The following is a 12,504-nucleotide window of genomic DNA, read 5'->3' as shown; positions in this document are numbered from 1 at the left end:
GTGCGTTTTCTGTGTGCAAAATATTCAGTTTGTTTTAAACCCGGCTGCTAATTGAAGTCTTGCTGTGTTGCTTTTAGCTATTCGTCAGGCGGAGGACGGCAGCGATCTGTTGGAGTCGACGCTGCTGCGGCTGCGAGCAGATCAAAAAGGTAACGAACAAACAAACAAATCTGTGTTGGATTGTTGGAAGGTTCGGAAACAAGACCATAAGTGCAGCTTGATTTATTTGGAATCAATTAATGTCTTAAATATGCTCATTTTCTAATAATAAACAGACACCTAAAACGTTTTTTTTTGTTGTTTTTTTTTCACCATCTAATGTTTCTGGTTGCTGCCCCGCTCAGAGTCGCTCCTGCGCTACTGTGTCGTGTGGAACACCAACGCCAGGAACTGTCTGGACGCCCAGGCGGTCCTCCAGGTGCTGCTGACCCACCTGCCGCCCGAGGAGCTGCTGCAGTTCCAGGGGGCCCGGACGCACCTGGAGGGCCTCATCCCGTACACAGGTCAGCAGGCGGTAAAATGGATACAAAATGGATACAAAGTGTTACATCTAGAGTGAAACACTGGCACTGCAAGCAGCCTGGTATTTAGTGTGTTTAAATATGTAGAGACAGAAAGCAGTTAAAAATGCACAGATTGGGTTTTTCTTAGAGGTGAAAATTGTCTGAGTTCTTAATTTTGATCTGTTTAATGAGCATAAAAACATAAAGTTTAGGTATGCAGCATTCTAGCTCCCAATAGCCCAACAGAGACAATCAAGGAAAGATCTGGAAATTTAAATTTAATGGCAGGTGTGCAGACAGAGGGCAGCATGAACTTTATTAGCGGAAAGCTTGACCCTAGTTATTCATTCTCCTTCCTGTTGAAATCATAATAATAAAACAGCCTTTAGCGTAGTTGAAAGTATTTTGTTGTATTTTAATCAGGTACTAGGCATATTGACACCTTAATTTGGTGTATTTTATCTACTAAACAGGTTGTTTATTCATCTTCTTCTTCCCACAGAGAGACACATGGAGAGGATCGGCCGCCTGCAGCAGGCGTCCATGTTTCTCAACTACATGTGGCAGAAAATGCGAGTAGCTGGAGCCTCATCTGGGTGAGCTGTTTCACTCCTCTGTTTGAAATCCTTCTGTAGTGACTGCTGGCTTATGTAGAGCTTTCCAATAGCTTTACTTTCTGATGAGTACGTGCAGCTTGCCTCCTACATGAATTACGACACAGACTCTGTGCCAGTGTTTCCTCTTCACGGGGACCAAGGATTCCTAGCTGAGCTGCATTTTTGCAAAGCCATAAATACCTAGCCGAAGGTTTCCCAATCTGGAAATGCTGCAAGTGATTACCTCAAACGTTCTGCAAACTAGATCTTTAATCTAATCAATTTTATTCCATCTCGTCTAGTATGGAGCAGGACGAAGACATGGACACCACTCCTCTCGCGCAGACGCAGCCCTCGTTTTTCCTCGATAAAGAAAACGCAAGAGGCGGCGCCGATGAGAGGGAAGACCGAGGCGACGACGGGGATAGAGAGCAAGAAGAGGAGTCTGGTTCTGAGGTGAAAGATGAAGAGGAGGCCGAAGAAATCAGCGCCTCGAAGAAAGCCTCCGCTAACGACGCACGGGAGAAAAAGGGGGAAACCAACGGGCGCCGCCAGTCAGAGAGCGAGGAGAGCTCAGAGGAGGAAGAGGAGGACGATCATGTAGTGCAAGTGATGCGAAATCTCCCCATTTCATCCGCTCCCCGACTCCAAGCTTTAAGTTAACAGGATCAATGAGTTCGCCTCTAGAAGGAAACCTCCCGAGGTTTAACTCTGCAGATCATTAGCTGACTGACTGACTGCGGCTGTCAGGGAAACAAAGGGGGAATTGATGCGAAGCAGATAACAGGTTTCACTGCAACTATTTCTGTGCTGCCTAAGCCCCTAATCAGTTCCTCTATGCAGGTTTTAGACGGGAAACAAAACGACCAAATCATCCTGATTTCATTTCACGTAACATCAAGGAGGCCTTGGAGAGGAAGAACTGGTTGCATAAGCGTCTAGGCCGTATGCCAGGGCGATTTTTTTAAAGCCTATTGTAATTAGAAGGTATGCAACAGTGCATAGCGCCTGTTTACAGGATTATAAACATGCAGTTTCCTCATGTAACAGTCAAAGGAACAGTCAAACATATTTCTAATGTAGTGGCTCATATGTTTATAAATAAATCTCTTTTTTATGGGCCTATTTTGTAAAGGTTTTGAACTGATAATTGACTTTTTTTTTTACCCATTATTGGTCTGATTGTTAAGCAGGAGACTTGTTTTTTTTTGTTTGTTTGTTTTTTTTGCAAAATCTAACATCAGTCAGGCTTCAATTAAAACAACAACAACAACCAAAAAGCAGTTTTCTGCCTTGAAGTAAAATTATGAGAATTTAGAGAGTAAATTGTGATCAACCAATGAAGAAACCACAAAAACAAATCCTGCAGAGAACCAACTTGTTTTTTTAGCTAGATAAAAACTAAAGAGTTGTTGTCTAACAGGATGTTGTTGCTGTTTGTTTCTTGAAGCCTCCAGCATTTCAAAGGATGCTTTACCCGTCAGTTTTACCCGTCAGAAATGTCTGAAGGAAGCTTTGGGGAAGAAGCAGAAATTGCTATTTAAGTCTAAATTCATCTCTGGGAAACAAAGTCCAGACTCCTCAAGCTCTATCTGTGCAACCAAAGTACTTTGCATAAGTTTTCATACCCCTCTGACGTTTGTCACATTTCGTAACATTAGTGTTGCGTATTTCAGAGCGGCATCGGGTTCTGGGATTACTGTCCTTGGCAACCGAGGCGGAGGTTCACCCTATATCCAGAACACAACTAAAAACATACAGTCGAAGGGTTAATATGGTCCAGTCAAAGTCCAGACCTTAATTAAAAGAGATTGAAAACTGATGTTTACAGAACCTCATTAAGATAATCCAGCCTACTTCACAAAGAACAATGGACAAAAATGAGTCTGCATGTTCAAATCTGGTAGAGAAATAAAGTATAAAAAGGAGACTCTTCTCACTGTGATGTTTTCACATGTGAAGACTCCATGTTTTGTACATTTTCTTTCAGGTATGACACAAAAGCATTCAGTATTAAACCCACAAGATCATTTTATTCATTTTCATCTCTACAGCTAACTGAATGTAATGCGTACAGATATCAGATGGGGGGGGGGGATTATCCGGTATGAGAGTTGATACAAAACTTAAAGTACCTAATCATTCAGACGAAATACATCCAGTTGTTGGTTACTTGTTTATTTTATATATATTAATCAAAGTATTGATTGATTGATACATAAGTGGAAGGATATATCTGTTTGGTTTTTTTGTTTTATGTTCCAAGGCAGTCAAGAAACCAGTGTGCACCGTTAATGCAAAAGAGCTTTAACTTTCATCGACCCGTCACCTCAGTCGAAGTCAGTGACAGGTTGCTTTTAGTCGCATTCTTACGGGTGACTGTGGAACAGCGGGTGAGAATCTCCTGGGCCCGAGGTCTCGGGGGAACCTTGGGGGGCTGGGGGCCCTTGTAGAGGTTGGGGTCGGAGACGCTGGGCAGCAGAGTTCCCTCTGGGTGGCTCGTTGGGCTGAGGCAGTTGGACGCCGTGGGCTGTGGCGTGCGGCAGAATCGCAGCTGTTGGTCGTTGGCGCCGTAGCTCAGGTTGAGGGATGAGCCGGCGGACATGGAGAGGGTGTCGTCGTCGCTGAAGCTGTCGCTTTCAAAGCTGTCCACCGACTCTGCTCTGAGGATCCGTCCGCTCTCCTCCTGCTCTTCGTCACTCTGCACCAGGATGACCGGAAGAGGGGATTGCACTGCAGATGTTGGGGAGGTGGGGTGGCTGTTTGCTGGAGCAGGGAGGCTCACTGCAGGCTGAGCGTAAGGCTCCTCGGACAACCGGTTCAGAGACTGAGACCTGTGGAAGCTTTCTGTTGGGATGATGGGCCTGGAGTTAGGATGCTGGGGCAGGTCGCCATAGGAACGCCTGTGGTGTAAGATGGAGGAGGCGGGCAGGAGAGAAGAGGAGTTTTGGACATTATACTGAGACGTCATCTGAACCCGAGGGTATATGTAGGGCTGCAGGTTCAGAGACGGGACGTAGCCCACTTTTCCTTTGTGTCTGTCAAAAGTCAGAGAAGATAAAAGAGGACATACAGATGTTAACTATAACAGAACTGAGCTAACACCAGTCAGAAAAACAAAACATACTACAAGCATGTTTATACAAAACGTTTAAAGCTAGCGTGCATTTACATGAAACCCCCATTTGTCTGATGCCCCTGAATAAAAACTAGTGCATCCAAATTGCCTTCAGAGGTCAATATTTTGTGGAACCACCTTTCCGGCCAATTACAACTGCACATCTTTTAGCTCTGGACTTTGACTGGGCCTTACTGTCACACAATTATGCATTGACCATTTCATTTTAAGGCTGTCTGTTGCCCAGGTTGCACAGGATTTCTCCCTGGATTGCTATGAATTCATCTCATTCCTTCTTTTCATCAATTCTTGAGCAATTTTCCTGTCCTCTCTGATGCAAAGCGTCCACACACCACGAGACAGCCGCCAACATGTTGCACAACGGGGGTGTTTTTTTAAAGTGATACGCAGCGTTTTGCTTATAGGCTCAAAACTAAAACTGTTTGAGATGTCCGAAGCTTTGGATATTGTTTCATAACCTAAACATTCTTTAAACCTGATACAAGTTTATCCCTGACCTGTGAGGTGTGTTTGTTGATCTTCCCAATGCTTTATGTACACTGATGTACTCTGACAAACTTCAAATGCTCCCATAGAGCAATCACAAACATTATAGATCCCATATAACAGTAGAAGGATTCAATGTTACCTTATGAGCCACCAGCCATTATCCGGGTTCTGCATGACCTCCACCACTTCACCGATGTTCACGCTTACTTCATCCTCTATTTTGGAATTGTAGCTCCTGACAACTGTGTAAAGCATCCCTGTGGGAGGCATAAAGAGCTTTAGGAATAATCACCTCCAACTCATCAACTAATGTTGTCAGGATGTTGGTTTCTGTGCGTGTACCTCTCGATGGTGTACCGTGCACTTCCTCTTCGTCCTCCTCATCGTCTAAGTTCTCCAGGTAGGGTGCAGGAAACCAGGCCATCCTCTTCTCCTCGTTCTCTACGAGCCACCACCCTGCACACGCATTCACGGGATCCCCCGATTGGATTGGGAATGTTCTAAGCATTGCTCGAGTTGTGCTTTGCTCACCTCCTTTGTCTTTGATGAGAACGTCAAGCGTCTCATTCACAGCTACTTTGAAAGGTTTGTTTTTGGTGTCTTTGGTCTCGTATGGGGCTATACATCTGTAGGTCTCTGTGACGAACGGCTGGGTCACATTGCCGCTGCTGTCCTGTCTCCCTCCGAGGATCTCGTCCTCGGAGGGCATGATGATGATGCTAAGGTGAATACACAAAGCTATTTTTGTATTTTTCTTCTGCAGACGTCGAGTTTGTTGCGCAATCAGAAAGCAAAGCTTTTAAGTTGCCTTTTCATCCGGAAATGGGAATTACGCAACGCGTACTTGTGAACTTCTCTAATCAGATCTAATTACAGTAACTCTCCTTGTCATGTGCTGTAGTGCACACAAAAACACTGAAGGTGAAATTTTTCGACCGTGTTATCTTCTCTTCAAATCAAATCAAGATGTCCCGTCTGTACTTATCAGATCCAGCCACAAGCGCTTTTCCTGAACCTTTGAAATGTCATTGTTTTTATGATGGCACCAAAATGATCTTTTTTGTCTAAATGCCTATGAGTAAAAATGAAAGATCTCTGGTAGAAGTGATCTCATTTCGATAACTGGGGGAAGTTCAAAAATCTTCAAAACAATGAAAATTTAGTTGCAATTTTAACAAACAAAAAAGGCTTTTGTTTCTTCTTTAAATGTGTGACAGTGACCTCACAATGCGAAAAGTTCACATGACTTGATTTAATATGAGACGGATTTATGGACACTGACATGGTGTCTCATAGCAAGAACTGAGACAGGATGCACAAACCATGTGAAAATGACACATTTCTGTTGTAATTAAGCCCTGATAACTAATTAATAGAAGTAGCAATATTTTCCTTTACTTGATTTTTTTAAAAAGGTTTTCCTATTCTTCTCGTCTCATTGCATGCATCCAACTGCAGCAGAAGAAACTCCTACCTGTTTTTGGTGAACTCTGGTTTTAGCTCGTTCTCATTTGGTTGCAAGAACTTTGCCAGGTCAGCAGACTGTGAGACGTGTTGATCACAGCTCAGGAGTTCATTGCAGTATTTCTGCAAATACTTGAGGCGCACCAGTGATTTATTAGGCCCCTTGCCTTGGCTCTTCTGCTTCACTTTGTTGCCTGAACAACAAAAATATATACTTATTTAATTCCAACTGTATCCAGCTAGACATTTATTGTTTATAGTTTAATCTCACCCACTTTGAAATTTAGGGAGGATTCTGTCAGATTTTTTCATTTTACTTCCAGAGGAAAACTTCTTCTTTAGCTGTTTCTATAAGAGAGAGAGAGAGAAGTGAAATAAGTCATATAGCACAAGCTCAGGGACTAAATAGTGCAGTTTTTAATACTTACATGCATTTCTCTGAAATCTTCAAAGCTTCTGTAAACTACAATTTCATTCTGATCCGACCAAAGCACAGATGTTATGTACATCTGAAAGAAGATACGCCATATTCTTAAAGCATAAAATTCCTCAACATTTATTTCCTACAGACAAAGACACCATCGCTCCTTACTTTGCTCTTCTCCTTGTGAAGGACTCCGGTTAGACGGATGCCGACTGGAAAACGCTCAGACCCCATGACAACTGGACGGCTGGACAGGAGATCGTGTGCAATAGCTGCCTCTCAAGTCTCATTCAGGAATGTGCAGGAGGCCGTCGTGCAGGTGAATTTATATTTCCTCCGCCACACACAGGCGTGGTTGGACCGCTCACGCCTGTGTCTGCATAAAGGGAATTCCTGCAGTGTTCCAGAGCCAGCATGGCTGACAATGAGAAATGTAAGGAAACAGTCAGGTTGGCTTAGTGGGTTTGGAGGCATCACGGTATGAGAAAATATTTGGCTTTTGTTTACACTTTTGGTCAGAACGCAGTTCATTTCTCTTAGAAGTGAGTTGGATGAAACCAAAAGTAGAAATGATAAAAGAGTGAAGCCTCAGCCATTATAAACACAGAAACACTGTAATTATTCTCCACACCCAGATGTGCCCTTACAGGAAGAGAATGGCTCAAATCATTTCCTATAAAATAAACCCTCTAAAAATAGATTTTACTTTATGCCAGTTAGGATGATGAAGAGAGTTTTATTTTCCTGTTTGGCAGCTACATAAACTACACAAAATAGTTGTGCACAGTTCTTATGCAAAATAACCAGTTGTGTCCCACATGTCTCTCTTGTGTCCTTTTAAATAAATGCATTTTAAAATGAATCACTGAGAAAATGAAGCCTGGATAAAAATATATTCCTCAGTATATTTAGGCAGTAAAATAAATCTCACTTTACTTTTATTGGCACTCGAAACAAACCCTAAAATAAAGTAGCATATCGAATGCAGTGAAGTGATCATCACATTTTAATATCAAAGATAATTTGGTAAATACAAAATAGACTTTTCAAATTATTTAACTTACTAAGGATAAATAGCCATCCAGTCTAAGTTTTATTATGTACAAATTACTTTCCATATTATTTGATTAAATTAAGCTCCTGCTTCTGCTGTCCTCCAAAAAAGTAGAGCTGCCTCATGTAGGGAATTCAACCTGACAATTTAGGAATAAAATATTTCATATAGCTAGAATATTACAAACCAATGAATAAGTCAAACGAATTCAGAGTATTATGATACCACAACATTCTGGTTCTAGAGCAGGAGCTTCACACCAACTACGAAGGTATTCCTAGCGTGAAACTATTTGCGCCAAGTTCACACCCAACACTTTCCGATTCGTGAATAACAAACTTTGGTTGTTTCTTGATTGACTTTGTGGCTGCTGCCATCTAGCGGCAGAATTTCAGCACCTGAGAGTAAAACTGAATTTTATGAAAACATCCAGAATATATAATAGTTACATTATATAAAGAGCAGGTTTTATGTAAAGGTTCATGGATTTTAAGGAGATGGCATGATTATAAGAACCATTTAGATGATGCCATCAGTGAAAAGGAGTATTGCTGTTACTCTTTACATATTGCAATTATTTTTTAGGATTCATCCATTGGCATTATTCCAGAAAATATTCAGAAGATAATAACCTGGGGCTCCCTACAAGAAGTAATGGGTCTATTTTTATCTTAGGAAACAGAAGGGCCAACATCTGTAGAAAATAATTTATTCAACTTCAACGTTCACATAGCTCAACATTTTCGTCAAATTAGAAACACTCTTTGAGATACTCTCCTAAACATTTTGCTTGATTACATTGCACAAGTTTTTTTTTTTTTTTTTACATGGTTAATAATAAATAAAATTAATTTAAAAAGAAAAAAAGTAACATTTTCTGATTGCGTTTATGCATTTCATTGCACTGCTTTGAAAGAAACTTTAACTTGCTTTAACCCAGCTGTAAAATTGTAAGCTACCAAGGCCAAACGCAATTTGGCCTTTACATCATCCCGGTTCAGGAAAACTTACAGGATCCCAACAAGACGATGAAGAGATATTTTCCAAACATTTGCACTAAATTATCCAGGAAAACTGTATCTTTAAAGAGAAAAGCTTTACAAGTGTAAGGCAACAGAATTTTGAAAAAATAAGATATTAGGTTTTTGTTCCTACTTGTCACTTCCTTACTACTTTCACCGTTTTTTTTTTTTTTTAAATAAACTCTAAAACTCTCAGAAGTCACCAAACGTTTTCTTGTCGTTACCTCCAAAACCTAGAAAACTCTGGGATTTCAGAAATATTTCATTTACTTGACAAATCATTAACACCTTGTAGTGTAAAATAAAGCAGCAGTCTGAATTATAATAAATTAAAACATTTAAGAGGCAAGGGAAAAACCTTTCCACTCAAGTTCTTTGGCTTGCATAGAAAACCGTGGGAGGAAACCACGATTATCTCCGACCCGTTCTGATCCAGCTGGTACCCATTCAGCTGTTTCACTTCAACTAAACATTCTCTTATCAAAATCTTGCATAAAATAAACCCTCTCTGTTATAACCACCAAATAAATCACTATGGGTAATTAAACATATTTTCTATTAAATATAAGATTTTCATTGCTGAACAAAATTAGCCTTTTCCTTTGCAAACCTCCACTAAAAGTGCAACGTGTCTCCATAATCAAGAATCTATTGTGATCTATCGTGATGTTCAATAACAGAGCGCAAAAAAAACACTTGATGGCAAAGAATATTAACAATGGTAAAAAAGCCAAACAAGAAACAAATTGACTTTTTTTTTTCTCGTCAGCCGTTCAGTCTGGACTGTTCGTGCCTCATCGATCTTTTGTCCAGCTCTTCTTCAATCCGTGCTTTCCTATTTGCAAATCAGGAAATGAGCACCTGGCTACTTGTTAGCTTCCTCCCAGAGAGGAAAACTGGTTATCCATCGGTGTTGTGGCGTCATGTTCCAGTTAGCTCCAGGGCGGCACTAGCCGTCTCTTGACGAAGAGTTTCGTCATATCACCGAAATTCATAAATAGGCATACTATGCTCCTGAACATGATTCAGACTTAGTGATTGGTACCTGTAGAAATGAAATATAAAAACTCACATTTATAACTTTATCCCCAAAAAAGAAAAAAGAAAATAAAATACTTTTTTTTTTTGAGGGAATTTCACTTTCATTACCACTCTGAGCTCCTGTGGTAATAGTAGCCCTCAATGGTGGCTGTGGACTTCTGGAAGCAGATGTAGTAGAAGCCAGCGAAGGAGGCGCCGCTGATGTCTTTGATCGTGTGGTCTGGAACAAGAAACTGCTCCTGGAAGACCAACAGCAGCTGAAGCCGAAGCATAGTTCGAACAATTTAGAGAAACGGTGACATAAAATCTGCTCACCTTCCACCTCATAAAGATGTAATCACTGTTTTCCAACGCCTTGTAGTCGAAGTTGTCCGAGTTAAAGGTTTTGCCATGCTTGTAAAAAGCCTGAAACTTCCCCTTTTAAGAGAACAGGAAATATGGGGATCAATAACAGGTTCAAATGCATTTTTTAAATCTATACTCTTTAAAAATGTATCATCTGAAACGTAAACGAGACTCCAAACTTCAGGTAAAACACGCCAAATACGAGTACAAAAAAAGGCACAAAAAAATTCTAATTATCTTTAGGTGAAGTACAATTTTGGTTCAAAAGAATGAAACTGTGGACCAACATTTCATTAGTAAGACCATGAAAGGTGATGCTGAAAACAAAAATAAACCTGGACAGACATACCCAGTGCTTTCTGTCCACATCCTCGTCTGCATCCCACTTCCGGGTTAAAAATGGCCGCCTGCGGCTGATTATTTCACCAACAAAGAATGTTGTGAGAGTGGGGAACTCCTACAAAATATAAGAGACAAGAAAAAATAAAGGCTCATATTGCTAATAAACTGCAGGGTTCAAACACATATTTTTCAGGTTAATAAATCATATTTGCATCATTTTATTCAAACTTAAAGTATAAATAACAACAACAACAACAATAATAATAATAATAATAATAATAAACCCCAATAAATTTAAGGCAGATAGTTGAACAGAGGTCAAATATTACATATCTAGTCTGAAAAATCACAGACCGAAAGGAACAGATTAATGATTGTGCAGTAGAATAAGAAATAATATCAGTGAATATCTTTACAAGGTCTTTTGCTTTCGTTCTAACGTTTATGTGCACATTTTGCACTGAAATATATTCATCTCTGGGACAATGTTTATTACCAACATGCCATCATGAAGACGATACGCTGAACCTTCTCGCCTTCAAGTGAATGAAAAATGATCTTCAGAAAGGAGAAATATTTGTTTTCATATAACAAACATTCAAATTTTACCATTATTCATTAACATAACTGCTCGTCTTCCACACACCAACCTTACTTTCTGACCTGTGAACCTTTTATTTATTTATTTAAGTTTATTTGATAGAGACAGACACACATCGACATAGACTAACTGAACAGAAACAACATACCCATGTTTGCATCATAGTGCTTATAGCAACAGCTAATTCGCAGCACTTGTCCCTAAATGGGCTGGTAAACAGTACAACTTACAACTAGTAAAAACTGAAGTAGTAATCATTTAGCAGAACATAGTGTTGACAACATATACGCAATCATGCATATAAAACAGTGAGACATGAAACATTAAGTATGGACACAGTTCTGTTTTTGACATAACCAGAGGTTGTTGTTTTTTTAACATACTAAAACTGGTTATGGACTTTAGATTGAGAGGAAGTGAGTTCCAAATTGCAGATCCTCTCACAGACAGAGAGCACTTTGAGCAAAAGTGGATCTACATGTTGCATAACTTAACACGTATCGGGCAGAAAATCTCTCACTTTGACCAATCTCACCTTCTCTAGATTCAGCCTGTCTGCAGCAAGCATGAACCAGTCGGTGTTCAGCCTTTGGACGCATAAAGGTCAGTCTTACTACACCTGACCTAGTTTGCATAGCTTACCTCAGTCAGGCCTTTGATCTTCAGGTATCCACACAAATATGAGTCGTCCATCGTCACATGCTGTCCAACGCAAACAGATTATGGTACATAATGTCTCAAGGGGTTGACATAAAAAGTGCGAATGCATGATGTAAAAATGACAGCATGAGGTACTGAAACAAAGACTTACCCTTTTAAACACAGAATCTAGTACACATTAAGTTATATATTTGAAAATATGCTCTCTTTCCTATTCAATAAGCACCTGCAGCTAGAATATTACAAACATTTTTGGATAGTCTGGTGCACAGAACGTAAACTTTTTAGACAGGAGTCAAACATTTCTTTTTAGTCAACATTCAAAATATAAGAATTAAAGACATGAAAAACATTAATCAAGATAAATTTAGGATAAAAAAATAAATACATATATAAATATATTTATCAAAATACCTGCAGAACAACTTCGACATCATACGAGTTCCCTTTGCTCCTCTGATAACCCCGATACTGAGCGCCGCTGTAGAGCAGAGAGGTGGCCACCCCGGGCTGCTGGGTGTTGATAGGCGCAGGGGGAACAAGACAGGCCGAGGATGGACAGGCCGCGCCGGCTAGACAGTGGCACTCTGCTCGGACAGGCATGATGAGCGCTAAGGAAACACCGTCAGCAACCGTCATGAACGTCAACAAGGAGCACGCCACAACCGGAGACAAAAAACGGGACTGACAGAAGTTTTATCACCGTAAAAATAACAGTGAGGTTGCTCAAAAGTATCAGCTTTCATTAGACTGCCGGACAGAACAAATGTTGCGAGTCCTCCTATAATCGCTCAGCTTTCTTGTATTTTATTGGCTAAAAACCA

At 40.4% G+C, this 12,504-nt stretch overlaps 3 protein-coding genes across 4 annotated transcripts in view; 1 reads left to right on the top strand and 2 right to left on the bottom strand.

Annotated features, from left to right (window-relative positions):
* Nucleotides 1-2,233, top strand: part of tbl3 (transducin beta like 3) — an 11,243-nt gene extending 9,010 nt beyond the window's left edge. Inside the window, exons 20-23 of the mRNA XM_014980634.2 lie at nucleotides 78-149; nucleotides 345-503; nucleotides 1,006-1,099; nucleotides 1,402-2,233. Of these exons, the coding sequence (XP_014836120.2) occupies nucleotides 78-149; nucleotides 345-503; nucleotides 1,006-1,099; nucleotides 1,402-1,762 (686 nt within the window). The 3' untranslated portion in view covers nucleotides 1,763-2,233. The remainder of the gene's footprint in view (nucleotides 1-77; nucleotides 150-344; nucleotides 504-1,005; nucleotides 1,100-1,401) is intronic.
* Nucleotides 2,234-3,112: 879 nt separating this feature from the next.
* Nucleotides 3,113-6,962, bottom strand: noxo1a (NADPH oxidase organizer 1a). The gene is made up of 8 exons (XM_014980636.2): nucleotides 6,784-6,962; nucleotides 6,620-6,700; nucleotides 6,467-6,539; nucleotides 6,202-6,385; nucleotides 5,259-5,446; nucleotides 5,070-5,183; nucleotides 4,867-4,984; nucleotides 3,113-4,137 (listed from the first exon to the last, which is right to left on the bottom strand). The coding sequence occupies exons 1-8, from the start codon at nucleotides 6,847-6,849 to the stop codon at nucleotides 3,414-3,416; spliced, it is 1,548 nt and encodes a 515-aa protein (XP_014836122.2). The 5' UTR covers nucleotides 6,850-6,962; the 3' UTR covers nucleotides 3,113-3,413.
* Nucleotides 6,963-8,364: 1,402 nt separating this feature from the next.
* On the bottom strand, nucleotides 8,365-12,495 carry gid4 (GID complex subunit 4 homolog). Of its 2 annotated transcripts, none has more exons than XM_014980646.2 (6): nucleotides 12,095-12,495; nucleotides 11,663-11,722; nucleotides 10,427-10,534; nucleotides 10,048-10,149; nucleotides 9,841-9,965; nucleotides 8,365-9,736 (listed from the first exon to the last, which is right to left on the bottom strand). In XM_014980646.2, the coding sequence occupies exons 1-6, from the start codon at nucleotides 12,317-12,319 to the stop codon at nucleotides 9,673-9,675; spliced, it is 684 nt and encodes a 227-aa protein (XP_014836132.1). In that variant the 5' UTR covers nucleotides 12,320-12,495; the 3' UTR covers nucleotides 8,365-9,672. The 2 variants fall into 2 exon arrangements, with proteins under 2 accessions (XP_014836132.1, XP_014836131.1); XM_014980645.2 differs by having other exon boundaries at nucleotides 9,841-9,971; nucleotides 12,095-12,493.
* Nucleotides 12,496-12,504: the final 9 nt, after the last annotated feature.

The sequence above is a fragment of the Poecilia mexicana genome, unplaced genomic scaffold (genome assembly GCF_051168715.1).
Source record: "Poecilia mexicana isolate PSO_F unplaced genomic scaffold, ASM5116871v1 scaffold_8, whole genome shotgun sequence".
In the NCBI taxonomy this organism is placed as follows: Eukaryota; Metazoa; Chordata; class Actinopteri; order Cyprinodontiformes; family Poeciliidae; genus Poecilia; species Poecilia mexicana.
The sequence above is the reverse complement of the archived record's forward strand: the minus strand, read 5'-3'. Positions and strand labels throughout refer to the sequence as shown.